Here is a 21,187-nt window from a genome sequence, read left to right as displayed (position 1 = left end):
CTACGTCCGTAGCTCTGAGACGGTCAAGGGCATAATGCTGAGCAAACATGGATGACGATGACCAGGTTGCCGTGCAGCATATGTCACGTAGCGGGATGTTCTTCAGGAATGCTGTGGAAGTAGCCATGCTCCTGGTCGAGTGTGCTGTTGGTGGACAGGGCAGAGGCCTGCCCCTAAGGGTGTAGCAGCGAGTGATGCAGTTAACGATATGCGACGATATACGTTGTGATGACAGTTGATGACCTTTAGAACGGTTTGTCACTGATAATAGTAATCGTGGGGACTTCCGGAAGGGACGCGTTCTGTCCAAGTAGAATGAAAGCGCCCTTCTGACATCTAATGTATGCAAGCGCACTTCCTCGGGTGTAGCATGTGGCTTGGGGTAAAAGGTAGGAAAAACCATAGGCTCATTGATGTGGAATGACGAATTAACTTTTGGCACGAAGGCTGGGTGACATCTCAGCATGACGCCCTGTTGAGTGAATACTGTGTAGGGAGGATCGGCAGAGAGTGCCGCGAGTTCGGAAACTCGGCGGGCCAAAGTGATCGCAAGGAGAAAGGCAACTTTAATAGTGAGAATCTGTAAGTCACAAGTTGCAAGTGGTTCAAACGGTGGGCGGGTAAGAGCGTCCAGTACGAAGGTAAGGTCCCATGATTCTGAGATAGGCCTGTGTGGTGGGTAGAGATTGGAAATACCCTGAAAGAATTTTTTCGTGAGTGGATGTGAGAAGACGGAAAAACCTTCTATCGGAGTGTGAAAGGCCAACATCGCTGCCAAATGTACTCTTAGGGAAGCGACTGCTAAGCCTTGCGAATGCAAGTGGAGTATATAGTCTAGGATGCATTGGATATGTGCTTTGAGAGGATCGATGGTCTGTGATTGGCACCAAGCATAGAAGCGACGCCACTTGTAGAGGTAAGATCTCTGAGTGCTCTGATGCCTGCTTTGTACCAACACGTCTCTGACTGCTTGGGAGCAGGTTAGTTCTAGGCCTTGGAGCCACGCTGTCAGATGCAAACAGTCGATGTTTGGATGGAGAAGACTGCCGTGTTGCTGCGAGAGCAAGTTGTTCAGCCGTAGAAGTCGTTGAGGTCAGGATAGCGACATCTGCATGAGCTGCATCTGCCAGGTCTGGCGAGACCAGAAGGGAGCCACCAGGATTACTGTCGCTGCATCGGATAGTATTTTCCCTATCACTCGGGGTATCAGCGGAATCGGAGGAAAGGCATATAGGAGATATGTCCCCCAATTGAGCAGGAAGGCAACTCCCTCCGATTGGCTGCCTATGCCCGCTCTTGAGCAGTAACAGCGGCATTTATTGTTGTCGCGAGTGGCAAAGAGGTCAATTTCTGGGTAGCCCCATAGTTGAAAAAGATCGCGGGCTACGTAGCCGAGGAGTTCCCATTCGTGTTGGGATTGGAAGGATCTGCTGAGTGCATCTGCAATGGTATTCATCCTGCCGGGGAGGTAGGAGGCTGTGAGCGTGACGCTGTGGCGAATCGCCCAATTCCAAAGGCGTACTGATTCCGTACATAAGGTTCTAGATCTGGCTCCGCCTTGGTGATTGATGTAGTATACAGTGCATATGTTGTCCGTGAGGACCTGTAGTGTGGTTCCCTGGATCTGGTGGACAAAGTGGCGGCAAGCATTGAAAACTGCTCTGAGCTCCAGGAAGTTTATATGGAGTAGGGATTCCTGGTGGGACCACAAGCCTTGGACCTGATGTTGTCGCATATATGCTCCCCAGCCCACAAGGGACACGTCTGTGGTAAGCTGGATTGATGGGGGTTGAGCGCGGAAGGGGACACTCGCAAGAGTATTGGTAGGGTCGAGCCACCATGCGAGCGAGTCCTTGACGCAGGCAGGAATAGGCATGAGTTTGTGGATATTGGTAATACCGGGTTTGTAGGTTGCCAGAAGCCAATGTTGCAGGCACCGCATACGAAGGCGAGTGTGCGCTATGACGTATGTAGTGGAGGCCATGTGGCCTAACAGCTTCAGGCAGGTAAGGTACGAGACTGCCGGAGCAGTAAGCAGGACGCTCGATAGGTCTCGGATGGCGTGGGCTCTGTCTATGGGTAGGTATGCCATAGCGGTTGTAGAGTCCAGTCTGACTCCAATGAATTCGATGGACTGGGCCGGGACCAGAGAAGATTTTGGGATATTGATGATTAGTCCAAGAGTCTCGAAAATACCGCTTGTAGCGGTAACTGCGGTCTCGACCTCTTGCACAGAGGGAGCCGTGAGGAGGCAGTCGTCGAGATAGGGAAAGATGGTGATTCCAGCCCGACGAAGGTATGCAGCTACGACTGCCAGGGTCTTTGAAAACACTCTTGGAGCTGTGGAGAGACCAAAGGGAAGCACCGCATATTGGTAATGATCGTTGCCCAGGGTAAAGCGTAGAAATCTCCTGTGAGCTGGATGGATGGCAATATGGAAATATGCATGCTGGAGATCGAGGGACGCGAACCAATCCCCTTTGTGTAGTGCTGGGATGATGGAGCCCAAAGTAACCATTTTGAATTTCTGTTTTCGCAGGTGGCGGTTGAGGACACGAAGATCCAGGATCGGTCTCCATCCGCCAGACTTCTTCTCGGTGAGGAAGTACCGGGAATAGAAGCCTCTGCCTCGGAACTGGGAAGGAACTTCTTCTACCGCACCAATGGTAAGTAGTCGCATGACCTCCTGACACAACAGAAGATCGTGAGAGGGGTCCCTGAAAAGGGACGGGGATGGGGGGTTGGAGGGAGGTAGAGTGGAGAAGGGAATGGTGAGTCCAAAGGTTACGATCTCCCTGACCCAACAGTCTGTGGTGATGGCGAACCAGCGGTGGCAATCAGGGCTCAGGTGGCGGTGGAAAAGTTTGGTTACTTGTGACGAAGGCTCCAATAGGGGGATGGTGCGCAGACCCTCGACAAGGGCGTCAAACTTGCTGCAGTGGCTGTTGTTGATTATGCTGCTTATTAGGCTGCTGGCGGCGACGTTGGGGGCGCTGCCTTTGTTTATGTTGGTCGTAGGGCCTGAAGCGTTGGGTGGAATAATAATAAGGCGGCGGCCTCTGTCTGTTATAGGGCCATGCTCTCCTGCGCCTGAAAGGTGGAGTGTACATCCTGAGGGTTCTTAACGTAGTTCGGGAGTCTTTTCCGGAATGGAACACTTGATCCGTGTTCTGGGCAAACAAGGAGGTCCGATCAAATGGGAGGTCCTCCACCTTGGGCTGTAGATCTTTTGGTAGAGAAGCAAGGTGGAGCCAAGAGGCACGTCGCATGACCACCGATGTCGCCGTAGTGCGGGAAGCCGAGTCGGCAATATCCAGAGATATCTGGAGTGCATTATGGGCTGCTGTATAACCCTCCTGCACAATGGATTTCAGTATGTCCCGTTTGGAGTCCGGCAGATGTTGCTTTAAAGTCACCAACTTCGAGTAATTATTGAAGTCGTGGTTAGCAAGTTGAGTGGAGTAGTTGGCCATCCTCAGTGTGGCTGTTGCCGACGAATATACCTTCCTCCCGAGCAAGTCCAGACGCTTAGCTTCCTTGTCCGCGGCAGAGTTTCTTGATTGTGCGGACTTCGCCTTTTGCTGAGCTGCGTCGACAACGATGGAATTAGGAGCGGGGTGTGTAAAAAGAAATTCCATGTCCTTGGCGTCGATAAAGTATTTCCTGTCTGTACGTTTGTTGGTAGGGGGCACGGATGCTGGGGTCTGCCAGATGTCATTAGCTATTTCAAGGATCGCGGCATTGAAAGGGAAAGCCAGCTTCGACTTGTTGGACTGTTGGAGGTTTCGGAAGAGGGCATGCTGCTTCTGTGGCGCCTAAGAGGTACGTAGATTTTGTGAATAAGCTACCCGTTTAAAAAGTTTGTGGAATTGTTTGTAATCATCCACGAGAGAGGGTTCATCATTAAATACTGCGTCGTCTGGGGAGGAGGAAGAGATATCTGTTGGAGAAGCTGTGGGTCATTGCTCTGCGACAGGTGACTGAGTGACATCGCTGTGCGGGGCAGAAGTTGTTGACGCATCACCAGTAGGCGTTGGTGGGTGTTGAGCCAGCGGGATAGAGTCCTGGGTTATTGGTCGTGGTGAGCATAACTGCTGCCGTTCTGGAAATGAGGGGGGTGAAGGCCTTGTGAAGGAACGTGAACGATCACGATGGGGCGAGGTGCACCTATAGTAATGAGAGTCATGGTGTGAATATTGTGGAGAGTAAGAAGTAGCGCTCCTATGACGATAGTAACACGAGCGAAGAGGGGATCCCGGGGATTGTGAGCGACGGGAATGGTGACATGGAGATCTCGAGTAGTATGTACGGTGGTAACGTGGCAGTGTAATAGATCGCCTTGGAGGCATTTCAAATCAGCCAGTCATGAAGACATGGATAAATGCAAATCCTTGACCACCAGGCACATGGTAAATGCGCTCGGTGAAATCAAATATCCACACAATAACACACTGGCCTGATAATGTAAATTTCCTATTAGGAAACAAAGGTACTTCCTGTGGGCTGGATGTATATATGCATCTGCTTCCTAGAGGCTGTGCCCTGAAGTAATCTTGAGGTTTTAGAAGAGAGATTATGAAAGCTAACATGACCATTTTGACCAAAGTGACAGATGAACTTAGATCTAGAATTGCATACCATCTGATGTGATAACTGGGCCCTAACTATGAGGTCAAATGTAAAAATTGAGTATCGATTTGTAGTGAATGGAGTGGGAATGGGGGGGACTAATACAATTTTCTGGGCATTCCAGTCCTTTGCTTAGCTAAATTTTTTTCTCCGTAGTTAACTCTTCAGATCTGTCCCTAATTACCATGCCAGTAAGTGTTAAAACCATAAACAGTGACTCCTAAAGAGTCCCCAGGAAGTGAATAGGTGTGAGTCCAGGACAGCCAATGGAAACAGAGTAAAGGCTTTTGAATTGGAAGCAGTGATCCTTCCTGCTCCTGTTGTATGGCCAGAGCAGAGCCCCTGGAAGGATTAGTGAGGAGCCAAGGATGGAGAATACAGCAACATCCATGTCCAGGGAAGAACTAATTCTTGAAACTACAAATATGTGAGTAGAACAGGGAATGTTTAGTCAAATGAGATAAGATTATTTTCTTTATTTTGGGGTTTGTTGGATTTCTCTGTGCTAAGCACATGTAACTATCCCAACACTGCAACTTTCAAAGATGAATCCCAGGGAAATAATTCTCTGTATTTTTAAATCCTTTTTTCAGTTACTCTGTAACACTAGCAACCAACCAATGTTTCACCAAATGTGTTTTTTAATAAAAATCACTCTTTTAAAAACATTATCTGATTCCTGTGTCCTAGAAGGTGGTAGGTTCTTTGTGCACATGTCTAAGACGGCAGTCTAATTACTAAGAAAAATTAATTTTCCCTTTTCAGCTGATTGCAATAGCTAAGTTTTCAAGCTCTCTCCAGAAGGAGGATTAAAGAGCCTGAGGATACCTCACTGGAAGGAATTCCCAAGTGTGCCTTTCTAGGTTTTCAAAGGGGTTTTGCATTTAAGTGGTGGCAGAGATACCAATCCAAGGCCAGGGAATCGGTGATGGTGGGAGTTTTAACACAAGCCTATAGTACAATATTTTAAAGTCTCTTGCGGGCCCTCATCTTGTGCACTCAAAGTGTCAGAGTTCATAAGATGTCATAATAACCTTTAATAAGTGATGATGAGAAAAGATGTAAAAGTGAGACAAAGAAAATTGTATCCCATTCAATTTTAATGGGATAATTGAGTATTGGAACAGGTTACCGAGGGATGTGATGGAGTTGGTACTACTGATACAGAGGTCTTGTGACTGATGCTTTAGCCTCATCTACAAACTGTCTAGCAATGGTCACTCCCGTACCTAGGTTACACCTAAAACCTTTGGTACCAAATGTGCTCTATGTACTGACAGGGACTGTACCTATGCACTGAGTACCAATCAGCAAGTTACTGAAGCAATTAGTATCGAGACTGATGCTGAAGGAAAGGCAACCCACAGGTTTAGTGGGTACCAATAGTATATCTTTAAGCACTGAAGTGGCAGAGGAACTTTTGTTAGGCTATTGGCTGTTCTTTGACTGTTGAGCCTAACATGACTAAGAGGCTTACAGACTCAAAGTAACTAATTAATAATGCTAAGGGCTTGTATAAATGGCAAGTTAACATGTGGGAAGCCAAGGTGTGAATCTACAGTGTACAGACCTGCCATGCATTATCTCAGTACATAGTCAAGTCCTAACCACTTCAACATTAATGTTAGATTCTGTCTCACTTCTATTAGGGTTACAAAGGTACTGATGGACACTTCTGGTCAAAAGAATCCATCTTCATACGCATGGTACAATGTGCACAAAGACTACAATTCATTAACAATCATATGAAGAATCCCCTTCAATTGTTGTCCTGGGGATTCTGCTAGAGAAGAACTTAACACAGCTCCTCCAGTCCTAACTATTTACTACTTTGGAGATCACTACCACATGGTTATCAATTCTGGACCTGCAATTACTTAAGCTTTAATTACCTGCTAAGGATTAAACCTTGCCCTCTTATCCCCATTAGAGCAAGTCTGAGTGGAGTACTGAAACACAATTAGACACATACCACATTAGCTGAGCTCCAGTATGGCCAAATTATCTTTCATAACATTGTTTATTCAAAAGCTTCAGAGGGGTAGCCAAGTTAGTCTGTAAGAGGAAAAACGTAAACAATGAATAGTCTAGCGGCACCTTAAAGACTAACAAAACATGTAGATGGTATCATGAGCTTTCGTGGGTACAACCCACTTCCTTCAGGTGCTGTTAGACTATTCATTGTTTATTCAGGTTGCTGTGAATCTTGTTTTTCTGAATCTCACAGTTTCCATTTCAGTTGTGGCCTATTTCCTTCTACCACCACCACCACTTCATACCTTGCAGTTGGGGTTGGCTCCATTTTCTATCAGCAACTTGATAGCATTCGGATGGCCGCCTCCTGCTGCCTCCGAGAGGGGAGTATTCCCATTGGCATCCGTGCACTCCACCATTCTGATGTGATTAAAGAGACGTATGGCCTTCCCTTTTTCATCACTGCCCACACCATTCTTAGTATCCAAATCTGATACCTGGATAGAGACAGACAGAAGGAGAGGATTAAAACGGAGAATGGGAAAAGAATGCCTTCTGCTCTGGCTATCCGTGGGAATTGTGTGTTAGCTGAAAGATTAGTGAAGAAAGATTTTTGGATACAGTTTATTTATATTGTTGTGAGGCTTCAGGTATTTTCCAGACATAAAGCAGCTTCCCCGAACTGCACAGTTTGCAATCAAAGAAGGCAATATACAGAAAAAGAGGCAGGAAGAGACAAACACAGCATGAGGCAACCACGATGCATAGTACGCACCTTACTAGCTTCCTACTTCATTTACATTTTCGTCTTTTGTTACCTAATAAGCAAGTCTCTGAGGAGAGGAACCAGGAGTCTTGGGGCCTCTTGCATAAAGCATGTTTCAGAAGGAACAATTTCTACAGTGGACTATGATCCAAATCAACTAATCTGAAAATGATCAGAGCTCATAGAAAAGGATCTGAGGTCTTTTTCTTTCTGATGTGTATTCCAATTCCTATAAAACCTCTCCCCCTTATCATGTACTAACTTCCTTTAGCACAGCTTTCATCTCTTCCACATCCCCATCGAATGCTGCCTCCAGCATCCGTTTCTTCCTTTGTTGTATTTCTCGCTGCTTCTTCCTTTCTTCTTCCTCTTTCTGTCTCTCCCGTTCAGCTTCTTCCTGCTCCCTCTTCACCATTGCAATGAAGGCCTGCAATAAAAACAGTCATTGCAACTCAAAACTCAAAGCAACTCTCAGCCATGTGTACCAGAAGACATAGGTTCCAAGCACCCACATGGAAAGCAAGGGGGGCTGAAGATGGTTTCTCCATTGTTATTATTTATAATGCAGCAGCACCTAGAGGCCCCAGTCAGTGCCATACTTTACTATGCTTTGTACATTAACATAATATAACAAAGAGACGGTGCCTGCCTCTAAGAACTTACAGTTTAAGTGTACAGTAAGACAACCGAATGATATGACAGGGATGCAGAAAGTAACACAGAGACCATTACAGTTTTCATAGCACAGCATGAAAAAGTTAGAAAAAAATCTGATAATAGAGAGATCTTTAATAAAGTGGATAGAAACATAAAATTCAATCTCTAAAAGCTGAAACTAGACACATTTAAAAGGAAAATAAAGAAACAATTTTAACAGGATAATTGAATATTGGAACGGGTTACCCATGGATATGGTGGATTTTCTATCACTTGAAATCTCTGAATTTAGATTGGGTATCTTTCTAAAAGATGCTCTAGTTCAACCACAAGTTACATAAGAACATAAGGATAGCCCTGTTGGGATAGCCCAATGGCCCATCTAGCCAATATCATGTCTTCTGACAATGGATGGTGCAAGATGCTTTTGAGAAAATGAACAGAACAGGCAGTCACTGAATGATCCATTCCCATCTTCTGGCAAGCAGAGTCTATAGATAGCCAGAGCATGGGATTGAATCCCTGACCATTTTGACTAACAGCCATTGATGTACCTATCCTCCTTTTCGAATCCTGTTGTTGTTTTGGCTTTACAAAGGCCCCTAGCAATGAGTTCCACAGGTTGACTGTGTATTGTGGGAAGTGCACCAGTTACTGGGCTCAGTGTACAAATAATGGAGTGCAATTCTATCACTTGTGTTGTGCAGGAGATCAGTCTAGAATCAGATAATTATAATGATCCCTTCTGTCCATTCTAAGAAATACTACTTCTTCATACATACCCAATTCCAGGAGACAGGCCCTAAGTCTCACTTTTCTGAGTGTGATTATTATTTCTGCAGCAGCTTAAAGCCTAAGGGATTAGGCTTTGCCAGTTGAGAGAACTGAAGCTTTCCTAGGAAAACTGCTATCTTGTACTGCAGGGTCTCAACTTTCATTTTTAAAATGAAATGTCTAGTCTTATGGTTGTGATGACAAGTGTCATAATGTACCCCCAACTTAAATGAATTCCACGAAGTTTATCAGAGTCTGCAGGCAGACTGAATAAAGCAGGCAGACTGAAAAGGCAGTTCTTCAAGATGTGGTCCTCATGTCGATTCCAAGTAGGTGTGTTTGTATTACATACACAATCACCAGAAGTTTTTTTTCCCAGTGCTATCCGTAGGATCAGCTTTGCCGTCCCCTGGAGTCGCATCTTCATTGTGCCACATATAGGGTCCTGCCAATCCTCAACCTCTTCAGTTTCTTCTTGCTGGCTGACACCAACAGAAAGGTGGATGGGTGATTTCAAATAGATGACTCCCAAGCAGGCCCTATGAGAAGGGCTCAGAGGTCAGAATCTTGCAGTTTGCATCATGGATTCACAAATTGAAATACTACTCTGCCAAATTTGGCATCGTTTCTGGCTTGCTGTACAATATCATAGTGTGAAGCAAAGATATGCATAGACAACCATGTTGTGGCTCCACAGATATCCTGGAATGGGACCTGTGCCAGAAAAGCTGCTGAAGATGCCTGAGCCTTAATGGAATCTGTTGTCAATGCAGAAACAGATTATCTTTGACAAGTCATAAAATGCACAAATACACAATGTGATCCACTGTGATGTCACCTTTATTCTGTCTGCTATTGCTACAAAAAGCAGAGCTGTGTTCTGAAACAATTTTGTCCTTTCAGTATAAAAGACCAACACCAGTCTTACGTCCAGGGAATGGAGTTTATGCTCTTGGCTGTTGGCGTGCTACTATGAGTAGAAATGTATTAGTTTGTGTGGAACTGTGAGACTACCTTCAGAAGGAATGCTGTTTGAGGCCATTGTCAAATATTGTCCTTATAGAAGATCATGGATGGGAGCTCAGAGGTGAAGGCCTTTAGTTCAGAAAGCTACCTGGCTGAAGTGACAGCCATCAGAAAACTTATGTTCCAACATAGGCAGACCAGTGAACAAGTTGACATGGGCTCCAATGAAGACCCCGTTAATCTTGTTATTGTATTCTGATGGGCAGAATCACCTGGGATGCTAACATGAAGGGGAAAGGAATCCAGGACAGCTGGCAGTATTTTAAAGAAGCCTTACTGAAGGCACAGAAAGAAACCATCCCAATGCGTAGCAAGAGAGGTAAACATGGTAGGAGACCAGATTTGCTTATAGAAGAAATCCTTCGTGAACTTAAGCACAAAAAGGAAGCTTACAAAAAGTTGGACAAATGACCAGGGAGAGGTTTAAATGTATACCTCGAGAATGCTGCGGGGTTATCAGGAAGGCGAAAGCGCAAATGGAATTGCGACTGGCTAAGCATGTGAAGGATAACAAGAAAGGTTTCTACAGGCATGTTAACAAGAAGGAGGTGATCAGAGAGTGTGTGCGGCCTCTACTGGATGAAGGAGGTAACCTAGTGACAGATGATGTGGGGAAAGCTGAAGTACTCAATGCTTTCTTTGCCTCTGTATTCACAGGCAGGATCTGGTTCCTCAGGGGTCATCTGGTGGGCCACTGATGCTATATTTACCTGCCTCCTCAGCTATGGGCAATTGCAAATCCCATATCCGCAGATCACTGTTCCTGGCCAATGGGACCTTTGAGAAGTGGTGTCCTAGTCCATGCTGCTTCGTTCCCAGCCAATGGAAGCTACAGGAAGTGGCATGGACTGAGACACCACTTCTCGCAAGTCCCATTGGCTGGGAACAGTGATCTTTGGTCAACAGGAGCTGCAATTGTCCATACCCGCAGAGGCGCAGGTAAATATTGCAACAGCGACCCACCAGGGACTAACCCTGGTGAACCACTGCTGTTTTATTGCCCACCTCTACCCTAATAGATGGTTTTCTGCTGCCAAGGAGGACCTCTCTAATGGGTCTGAGCATGCCAACTCCAAGGGTTTTAGCCATGCAGTTTCCATGCCATGAGGTGGAGAGACTCAAGATTGGGATGCTGAAGATGGCCATGATGGGTCAAGATGTCCACTATGGGATCTGAGGACTCTGACATCTCCTCTACTTGGAGTCCCACATTTTGGGCCACTCTTAGGAGCAGCTGTGAGCCCTGCTATCATTGTGGATGGGTGCTACAGAAGTCCCCACCACTACTTCATCAGAAGATGAAGAGGAAGATGCTCAGACCAGTACAGAGTATTATTCTTGCCCTTGTGGTTCAAAGATTGAATGGTGCTGGTTCTTCAGACTTGGTGTCAATCTCATAGCCCTGATTCAGTGTCAGTCTCAGTACCATGGGAACGCTTGTGGGTGGAAAGAGACAGCAGAAGAGCTCTTCCTTCTGATGCAACTGATAGCAACCCCATTGAAAACAAACCCTGGGCCTGCTGAAATGCCCACGAGGGTCCAAAGGTGCCATTGTGCAGGGACTTGCCATGGCACCAGCCAAGGCATGGAGGGACAGACTGCCCGCTTTAGACCTTGAATGCTGATTTTGCAAATGGTACTGACTTCTCCTCAAGACAGAAGACTCTGCCTCCCATGGCGAAGAGTCTCTCAGAGACCAGGATGGTGCAGTGCTGGATGGCATCGAGGACCAGTGCCAGGGAGAAGACAACCAGTGCCACGACATGGATGGCTCACCTCTAGATGGCACAAGTGGTTTGGCATCCAGTGCCCTCACACACGGTGGAAGACAGCAGTGCCATAAGGACTGTGAGGTGCCTAGCTGCCTCGCAAGCTTCTGGTGTGGCGGAAAGCTCTAAAGTCTTTCTGCGGTAATCCTTGCAGGGGAGTCCAGAGACAGTGAATTCAATGGACCCCTCAAGCAGGGCTGGAGTCAATGGTATCACACTAGATGGCATGGAGCTGAAGTGGCTCAGCATGGATCACACTCCATTTGAGCTCTCGCACTCAACTGTTTTCAGCATGGGTGCTATCCCCAATGCTTAAGGAGCTCTTCAGTCCTGGAGAAGTCCTGCAGGTGCCAAGCAGCCTTAGTCCCAGAATATTTCTTTGGTGCCAAGGGCTTCCTCACTAAAGCTGGTGCACTCCACACAGAAATGGATGTTCTGGTTGTCACTTCAGATGGGCTCAGCTGCAAATAAGAGCATAAGGATAGCCATACTGGGTCAGACCAAAGGTCTATCTAGCCCAGTAGTCTGACTGCCGACAGTGGCCAGTGCAAGGTGCCCCAGAGGGGTGGACCTAAGTCAATGATCAAGTGATTTGTCTCCTGACATCCATCTCCAGCCTTTGACAAACAGAGGCCAAGGACAGCATTCCTTACCTCCTAGCTAATAGCCTTTTATGGATCTAACCTCCATGAATTTATCTAGCTCTTTTTAAAATGTAAGGTAAACTGAGGCAGTCCATGGTATTTCGCTAAGAACCCCTATTCAGTCCTAAAATCTGAGACAAGCCTGTGATTTGAACAACACAGGACAGGAAGATCAGCATGACTCTGAGAAGAAGGCATAGTCTCCCTGGTAACCACATTCCAAGGGGCCTCATCCAGATAAGACACCAGCTGGTATCAAAATAATCTTGTTAATTTAGTGGGTATGATCTGTTCTTACTGTTTTCCTTCAATCCTAGATAATGGGCCTATAATCTAAGGACCGCGCCAGTGCGAGGCAGACCATCTCTCTGTAGACACATAATAACTCCAACAGACAAAGTTGTCATTAAATTGTCTCTTTGTTTATGTTGGCTTGTTTAGCGTGTTAGGCCTGTATTAATGATAAGATGTTTAATTGGCAATGGGAGGAGATGCTATGTAATCTCTCTTAGGCTATTGGCTTACGTGCTCATTTCATCTTGCTGCTAGAACATATCAAATTACTTCCCCTCCAGTCGGTAGCCTCCTATATAATGTATTGTAATGTTTTGCTTAACCGATGCTAGCCAGCTTAACCCCTGGTTGGCACTCTACCAGTGCTGTGTGTAATAAATCCTCTGACTTGTTTTCACTGCATCCAGAGTGTCCAGAACTTATTCCCAACATTAAACTCTGTTATAGAGCTAGCCTTCACAGCCCCCTCTGGCAAGGAGTTCCACAGGTTGACTGTGCGCTGTGTGAAGAAGAACTTTATTTTATCAGTTTTAAACCTGCTACCCATTAATTTCATTTGGTGTCCTCTAGTTCTTATATTATGGGAACAAGTAAATAACTTTGTTTTCATTCACCGGATCCACACCACTCATGATTTTCATAGAATCATAGAATACTAGGACTGGAAGGGACCTCAAGAGGTCATTGAGTCCAGTTTCCTGCCCTTATGGCAGGACCAAATACTGTCTAGACCATCCCTGATAGACATTTATCTAACCTACTCTTAAATATCTCCAGAGATGGAGATTCCACAACCTCCCTGGGCAATTTATTCCAGTGTTTGACTACCCTGACAGTTAGGAATTTTTTCCTAATGTCCAACCTAAACCTCCCTTGCTGCACATTAAGCCCATTGCTTCTTGTTCTATCCTCAGAGGCCAAGATGAACAAGTTTTCTCCCTCCTCCTTATGACACCCTTTTAGATACCTGAAAACTGCTATCATGTCCCCCCCTCAATCTTCTCTTTTCTAAACTAAACAAACCCAATTCTTTCAGCCTTCCTTCAAAGGTCATGTTCTCTAGACCTTTAATCATTCTTGTTGCTCTTCTCTGGACCCTCTCCAATTTCTCCACATTCTTCTTGAAATGCGGTGCCCAGAACTGGACACAATACTGCAACTGAGCCTAACCAGCACAGAGTAGAGCGGAAGAATGACTTCTTGTGTCTTGCACACAACATACCTGTTAATGCATCCCAGAATCATGTTTTCTTTCTTTGCAACAGCATCACACTCATATTCAGCTTGTGGTCCACTATAACCCCTAGATTCCTTTCTGCCGTTCTCCTTCCTAGATAGTCGCTTCTCATTCTGTATGTGCGAAACTGATTGTTCCTTCCTAAGTGGAGCACTTTGCATTTGTCTTTATTAAACTTCATCCTATTTACCTCAGACCATTTCTCCAATTTGTCCAGATCATTTTAATTTATGACCCTATCCATCAGATTAGTCGCAACCCCTTTCAGCTTGGTATCATCTGCAAACTTAATAAGCGAACTTTCTATGCCAATATCTAAATTGTTGGTGAAGATATTAAACAGAACCGGTCCCAAAACAGATCCCTGCGGAACCCCACTTGTTATACCTTTCCAGCAGCATTGTGAACCATTAATAACTACTCTCTGAGTACGGTTGTCCAGCCAGTTATGAACCCACCTTACAGTAGCCCCATCTAAGTTGTATTTGCCTAGTTTTTCATAAGAATATCATGCGAGCCCGTATCAAACGCCTTACTGAAGTCTAGGTATACCACATCCACTGTTTCTCCCTTATCTACAAGACTCGTTATCCTATTTTATATACCTGTATCATATCTTCCCCTCAGTCTCCTCTTTTCTAAACTGAAAAGTCCCAGTCTCTTTATCCTCTCCTCATATGGAATCCGTTCCAAACCCCTAATAATTTTAGTTGCCCTTTTCTGAACCTTTTCTAATGCCAAAATATCTTTTTTCAGGTGAGGAGACCACATCTGTACGCACTATTCAAGATGTGGGCGTACCATAGTTTTATATAGGGGCAGTAAGATATTCTTGGTCTTATTTTCTATCCTTTTTTTAATAATTCCTAGCATCCTATTTGCTTTTTTGACTGCCACTGCACACTGCATGGACGTTTTCAGAGAACTATCCATGATAACTCCAAGATCTCTTTCCTGATTAGTTGTAGCTAAATTAGCCCCCATCATATTGTATTATAGTTGGGGTTATTTTTTCCAATGTGCATTACTTTACACTTATCCACATTAAATTTCATTTGCCATTTTGTTGCCCAATCACTCAGTTTGGGGAGATCTTTTTGAAGTTCTTCACAGTCTGCTTTGGTCTTAACTATCTTGAACAGTTTAGTATCGTCCGGAAACTTTGCCACCTCACTGCTTATCTCTTTCTCTAGATCGTTTATGAATAAGTTGAAGGACTGATCCTTGGGGAACACCACTAGTTACCCCTCCCCATTCTGAAAATTTACCATTTATTCCTACCCTTTGTTTCCTGTCTTTTAACCAGTTCTCAATTCATGAAAGGATCTTCCTTCTTATCCCATGACAATCTAATTTACACAAGAGCCTTTGGTGAGGGACCTTGTCAAAGGCTTTCTGGAAATCTAAGTACACAATATCTACTGGACTTCCCTTGTCCGCTTGTTTGTTAACACCTTCAAAGAACTCTAATAGATTAGTAAGACATGATTTGCCTTTACAGAAACCACGCTGACTTTTGTCCAACAAATTATCTGCTTCTATGTGTCTGACGATTTTATTTTTCACTATCATTTCAACTAATTTGCCCGGTATTAACGTTAGACTTACTGGTCAATTGCCCGTGTTGCTTCTAGAGCCCTTTTTAAATATTGGCGTTACGTTAGCTGTCTTCCGGTCCTTGGGTACAGAAACTGATTTAAAGGATAGGTTACAAACCACAGTTAATAGTCCCGTAATTTCACATTTGAGTTCTTTCACAACCCTTGGGTGAATGCCATCCGGTCCTGGTGATTTGTTACTTGTGATGGGGCGGCCCCGCCTCACACTCAATACCAGGGAAACCACCTGGTGCCGGGGGCGGAGAGGGCCCCACCCATGCAACCCTACTGGGCATGCTCCCAGGGGAGCCAAGGCATAAAAGTCTGCCAGCCTGCTCAGAGGGGGCAGACTGCAGCCAGAGCTGGAGCTAGTGCCCAAATGCCCGCGGCGCAGACCGGACCGCCAGAGAGGGAGTCGCTAGGCCTGCTGGACCTACCGCCGCCAGGCCCAAGCTGGGCTCGACCCCAACGACGTAGCCGCCGGCCGACCCCCCGTGACCCAGGCACGAGACCGGCCACCCCCAACCCCGACCCCGACTCGGGAAGTGCCGCGACAGCCACCTGACTCACGCCAACTGATGAGACCGCTACAGGCCGGGGGAAAGGGGTAGAAAGCGACCCAGGGCAGGGAGCTGGAGAAGCCCCTGAGGGCTCGGCACCTTGCAGGGAGGAACCCCCGCCGAGCCAGTGGTGGGAGCTACCTGCCACTGCTAGGGCCCTGGGTCGGGGCCCCGATGGAGAGGGAGGGCCCGGAGCCCCCCTACCCCTCCTTCCCTGACCCCCGACGAGTGGGGGCTCGGCTGAAGGACTAGGCCGCAGAGCCTGGACACCTTCGGACTATGCCAGAGGGCCGTAGTTCCCGTAACACAGGGGCAGTGGACTTTTGAAACGAGGTCGGGGAAGAGTGAACTATGCCTGGGAGGCGGGTGGCCCGCCCCGAGGGAGGGGCGGCCCCCTGACATTACTGTTAAGTTTTTCAATTTGTTCCAAAACCTCCTCTAATGACCCTTCAATCTGGGACAGTTCTTCAGATTCATCACCCACAAAGGACAGTGCAAGTTTGGGAATCTCCCTAATATCCTCAGCTGTGAAGACTGAAGCAAAGAAATCATTTAGTCTCACCATAATGGCTTTATCGTCCTTGATTACTCCTTTTGTATTTCGATCGTCCAGGGGCCCCACTGGTTTTTTAGCAGGCTTCCTGCTTCTAATGTACTTAAAAAACATTTTGCTATTACTTTTTGAGTTTTGGGCTAGCTGTTCCTCAAAATCTCTCACTGCTTCTTTTACATTGTTGTTAAGCCACAGTGACTCTTTTTTAGGTCTCTTACTATGTTTTTTAATTTGGGGTATACATTTAAGTTGGGCCTCTATTATGGTGTCTCTGAAAAGTTTCCATGCAGCTTGCAGAGATTTTACTTTAGCCACTGTACCTTTTAATTTCTGTTTAACTCGCCTCTTCATTTTTGCATAATTCCCCTTTTTTAAATTAAATGCCAGAGTGTTAGACTGCTGAGGTGTTCTTCCCACCACAGGAATGTTAAATGTTATTAAATTATGGCCACTATTCCCAAGTGGTCCTGTAATAGTTACCTCCTGGACCAGATCCTGCGCTCCACTCATTACTATATCAAGAATTGCCTCTCCCCTTGTGGGTTCCTGTACCAGCTGCTCCAAGAAGCAGTCATTTAAGGCATCAAGAAATTTTATCTCTGCATCTCATCCTGAGGTGACATGTACCCAGTCAATATGGGGATAATTGAAATCTCCTATTATTATTAAGTTTTTTATTTTGATAGCCTCTCTAATCTCAACATTTCAACATCACTATCACTGTCCTAGGCAGGTGATCGATAATATATCCCTATTGCTATACTCTTTTTAGGGCATGGAATGACTATCCATAGTGATTCTATGGAACATGTTGATTCATGTAAGATTTTTACTTCATTTGATTCTACATTATCTTTCACACATAGTGCCACTCCGCCACCCACACGACCTATTCTATTCTTCCGATATATTTTATATCCCAGTATGATTGTGTCCAACAGATTGTCCTCATTCCACCAGATTTCTGTGATGTTTATTATGTCAATCTCCTCCTTTAATACAAGGTATTCTAGTTCACCTATCTTATTAGTTAGACTTCTAACAATTGTGTAGAAGCACTTTAAAAAGTTGCCATTGTTTATTTGTCTGCCCTTCTCTGATGTATTAGATTCTTGTATATGTGATTGTTTCTTGTGTGATCTGGCTCATACTTTATCATCTCCCCTCCGCTCTGACTAAAACCTAGAGAATCTCCATCAATCTACTCTTCTCTAAGAGAAGTCTCTATCCGATCCACGTGCTCCACCGCACCAATCGGCTTTCCCCCATCTCTTAGTTTAAAAACTGCTATACAGCCTTTTTAATGTTTAGTGCCAGCAGTCTGGATCCACCTTGGTTTACATGGAGCCCATCCTTCCTGTATAGGCTCCCCCTATCCCAAAAGGGTCCCCAGTTCCTAATAAATCTAAACCCCTCCTCCCTAAACCATTGTCTCATCCACGCATTGAGATTCTGAGTTCTGCCTGCCTACCTGGCCCTGTGCATGGAACAGGAAGCATTTCTGAGAATGCCACCATAGAGGTACTGGATTTCAGTTTCTTTCCTAGCAACCTAAATTTGGCCTCCAGGACATTTCTCCGACCCTTCCCTACGTCATTGGTACCTACATGTACCACGACCACCGGCTCCTCCCCAGCCCTACACATAAGTCTAGATGCCTTGAGAGATCCACAACCTTTGCACCGGGTAGGCAAGTCACCATACGGTTCTCCTGGTCATCACAAACCCAACTATCTATGTTTCTATAGATTGAATCACCCACTACTAACACCTGCCTCTTCCTAACAACTGATGTTCCCTCCCCCAGAGAGGTATCCTCAGTGAGAGAGGATACCATATCCTCTGGAAGGAGGGTCCCAACTATGGGATGGTTTCCCTCTGCTCTCGTTGACTGCTCTCTTCCCCTGAGCCTTTCATCCTCCTTAACAGTGCTGGGGCTGTCAGACTGGAGGTGGGACGGTACTACAGTGTCCCGGATCATCAATATATCTCTCTGCCTCCCTTAGCTCCTCCAGTTCAGGCACCCTGGCCTCCAAAGCCCGAACTCGGTCTCTGAGGGTCAGGAGCTCCTTGCACCAGGTGTACACATATGCCACCCGCCCACAGGGCAGGTAATCATACATGTTACACTCGATGCAATAAACAGGATAGCCCCGACTCTGCTGCTGGGCTTCTGTCTGCATTTTCTCCTATGTATAAATTTGATTATAGATGGGGTTTTTATTTAAATATTTGGGATATAGTTTATTATAAAAGTTTTACGTTTAAAGAAGGTCAGAAGTAACTAGCGCCCTCTAAGCACCCCCTCTAAACTCCCCTCTCAAAACTCCTTCCTGATGGCAATCGCCCTCGTCGCTTACTAGCCAGGTTTATAAAGCTCTGGCCTTCCTGATAGCTCCTCCCTCTGACTATGGCTCGACCAAAGAGCAGAGAGTTTTAGATTTCAAATTGGCTCACAGCTTCCAACTGCCAGCCTGAGCACATGGCCTTTCAAACAAACAAACAAACAAACAAACAGCTCAGCACTCAAAACTCCAAACCAACAAACACAAGCCCAGAACCCCCAAACACAAACACCCACATACTCCAGACAGTCACTTATCCCAAAGAACTGCCTTCATCAGGAGGAGTTTTACTCTCTGGTCCCTCTCCTTTTTTGTTCTGGAACAATCACCTGCAAATCTTGCAGCAATTTTTTCAATGGGATTCTCCTAGTCATTTCACACATAACCTATGGGAATCACCCCTAGACATAGGGTTTTGGCAAGCCTCACAGTTTAAACCCTGGAGACTGAGTCATTAATACTATTTACAAGAAAAAAGAAAAGAGTCCACTAGAGAATCACTTGCCAAAGCAAGAGAGAAGAAGAAGTTACTCACCCTGTGTAGTAACAATGGTTCTTCGAGATGTGTCCCCGTGGGTGCTCCACTCCAGGTGTTGGGTCCCGTCCCAGCGCCGCTGGTCGGAAAGTTTTCCATAGCCGTAGCCGGGCCGGACCGCGCATGCGCGAGCGCAGCGCGCGGCGTTCGCGCCTTTGCAACGATCCGGCCCCCGCTTGTCAGTTCCTCTCACCGCTCGGTCCCTGGAAGACAAAACAAAGAGACCCGGAGCGGGGAGGAGGGTGGGGCGTGGAGCACCCACGGGGACACATCTCGAAGAACCATCGTTACTACACAGGGTGAGTAACTTCTTCTTCTTCGAGTGGTCCCCGTGGGTGCTCCACTCCAGGTAAGTACAAAGCAGTAACCCAGAACGCGCTCCGGGTCAATTATTTTCTACCGTGGACAGTACCGCTGAGGCTACCGCAGCGTCTGAAGCCCATCTCTTCGTTATGGCATAATGACGTGTGAAAGTTACACTAGAAGCCCAAGTAGCCGCACGGCAGATATCCGCCGGGGAACTCCCCTTGCGAAGGCGGTGGAAGTCGCTACAGCTCGTGTGGAGTGAGCCCGAGGCAAAGAAGGAAGAGGTTTGTTTCTAATTGAGTGACATTCCGTAATGCAGAGCGTAATTAATTTTGCAATGCGCTGAGTGGAAAGTGCCTTGCCTTTCGATCTAGGTGCCAGGGATACCAATAACCTGTCAGTTCGTCGCCATTGGCGTGTTCTGTCTATATAGAAAGACAGCGCGCGTCGGACGTCGAGTGTGTGGAACAGAGCGTCTCTACTGGAGGAATGAGGTTTGGGATAAAAAGTCGGGAGAACGATAGGCTCATTAATGTGGAAAGAAGAACAGACTTTGGGAATAAAGTCCGGGTGTAATCGGAGCGTTACTGTGTCTTTGGAAAAAATCGTAAAGGGAGGGCTTGCCATCAGCGCCCCCAGTTCCCCTACCCGTCTTGCCGATGTAATCGCAAGTAGGAAGACTATTTTCATCGTTAAATAATGTAGCGAAACCGATATCAAGGGTTCGAAAGGTGGGTACATAATGGTATCCAACACTAAATCGAGATTCCAAGACGGGGAGGGTGCGCTTCGTGGCGGATATAAGTTTTGGAGTCCTTTCAAAAACCTCTTTGTAATCACGTGGGAGAAGAGCGCGGAACCTTCTACTGGATGGTGAAAAGCACTGATGGCTGCCATGTGCACTCTTAGAGATGATAGTGTAAGACCTGAGTTCCGTAAATAAAGGATGTAGTCCAAAACATTCTGTAGAGGGGATGATAGGGGGTGCATGTCGTTCTGAGTGCACCAGTCAGAAAATCTTCGCCACTTTGCCAGGTACGTATTCCGCGTAGACTCCTTCCTACTGTGAAGAAGTACTGTCTTGACCTCTTCAGAGCACAGATTTTCGTCTCCTTTCAACCACTGAGAAGCCACGCCGTCAGATGCAACGGCTGCAGCCTGGGGTGTACTAGCGCACCTCGTTCCTGCGTAAGGAGGTCTTGATGGAGAGGAAGAGGATAAGGTGGCTGAATCGACATCCTGTGTAAGAATGGATACCAGGCTTGTCTGGGCCATGCTGGCGCTAGCAAAATGACCATCGCCGCCTCTAATCTGATTTTCTCCAGTGTCCTGGAGATAAGTGGCGTGGGAGGAAACGCGTACAGAAGTGCCTTCTTCCATCTGATCAGAAGTGCATCGCCTAGAGAGCCTTTGCCGAGTCCTGCCCTCGTGCAATATAGGCGACACTTCCTGTTGCGAATAGATCTACCAGTGGGGTACCCCATCTTCGAAATATCGCAGATAGTATGTCTGTCCTTACT

The 21,187-nt window shown here is 46.2% G+C and overlaps 1 protein-coding gene across 1 annotated transcript in view; it reads right to left on the bottom strand.

Moving 5' to 3' along the window:
• Nucleotides 1-21,187, bottom strand: part of IQANK1 (IQ motif and ankyrin repeat containing 1) — a 159,151-nt gene that overhangs the window by 79,160 nt on the left and 58,804 nt on the right. Inside the window, exons 5-6 of the mRNA XM_089776076.1 lie at nt 7,632-7,796; nt 6,909-7,100 (exon numbers count right to left, since the gene is read on the bottom strand). Coding sequence (XP_089632202.1) covers nt 6,909-7,100; nt 7,632-7,796 — 357 coding nt within the window. The remainder of the gene's footprint in view (nt 1-6,908; nt 7,101-7,631; nt 7,797-21,187) is intronic.

The sequence above is a fragment of the Pelodiscus sinensis genome, chromosome 2, assembly GCF_052426305.1.
Source record: "Pelodiscus sinensis isolate ZL-2025 chromosome 2, ASM5242630v1, whole genome shotgun sequence".
Lineage (NCBI taxonomy): Eukaryota > Metazoa > Chordata > Testudines > Trionychidae > Pelodiscus > Pelodiscus sinensis.
Note: the sequence above shows the minus strand (reverse complement) of the source record. Positions and strands in the feature narration are given on the sequence as shown.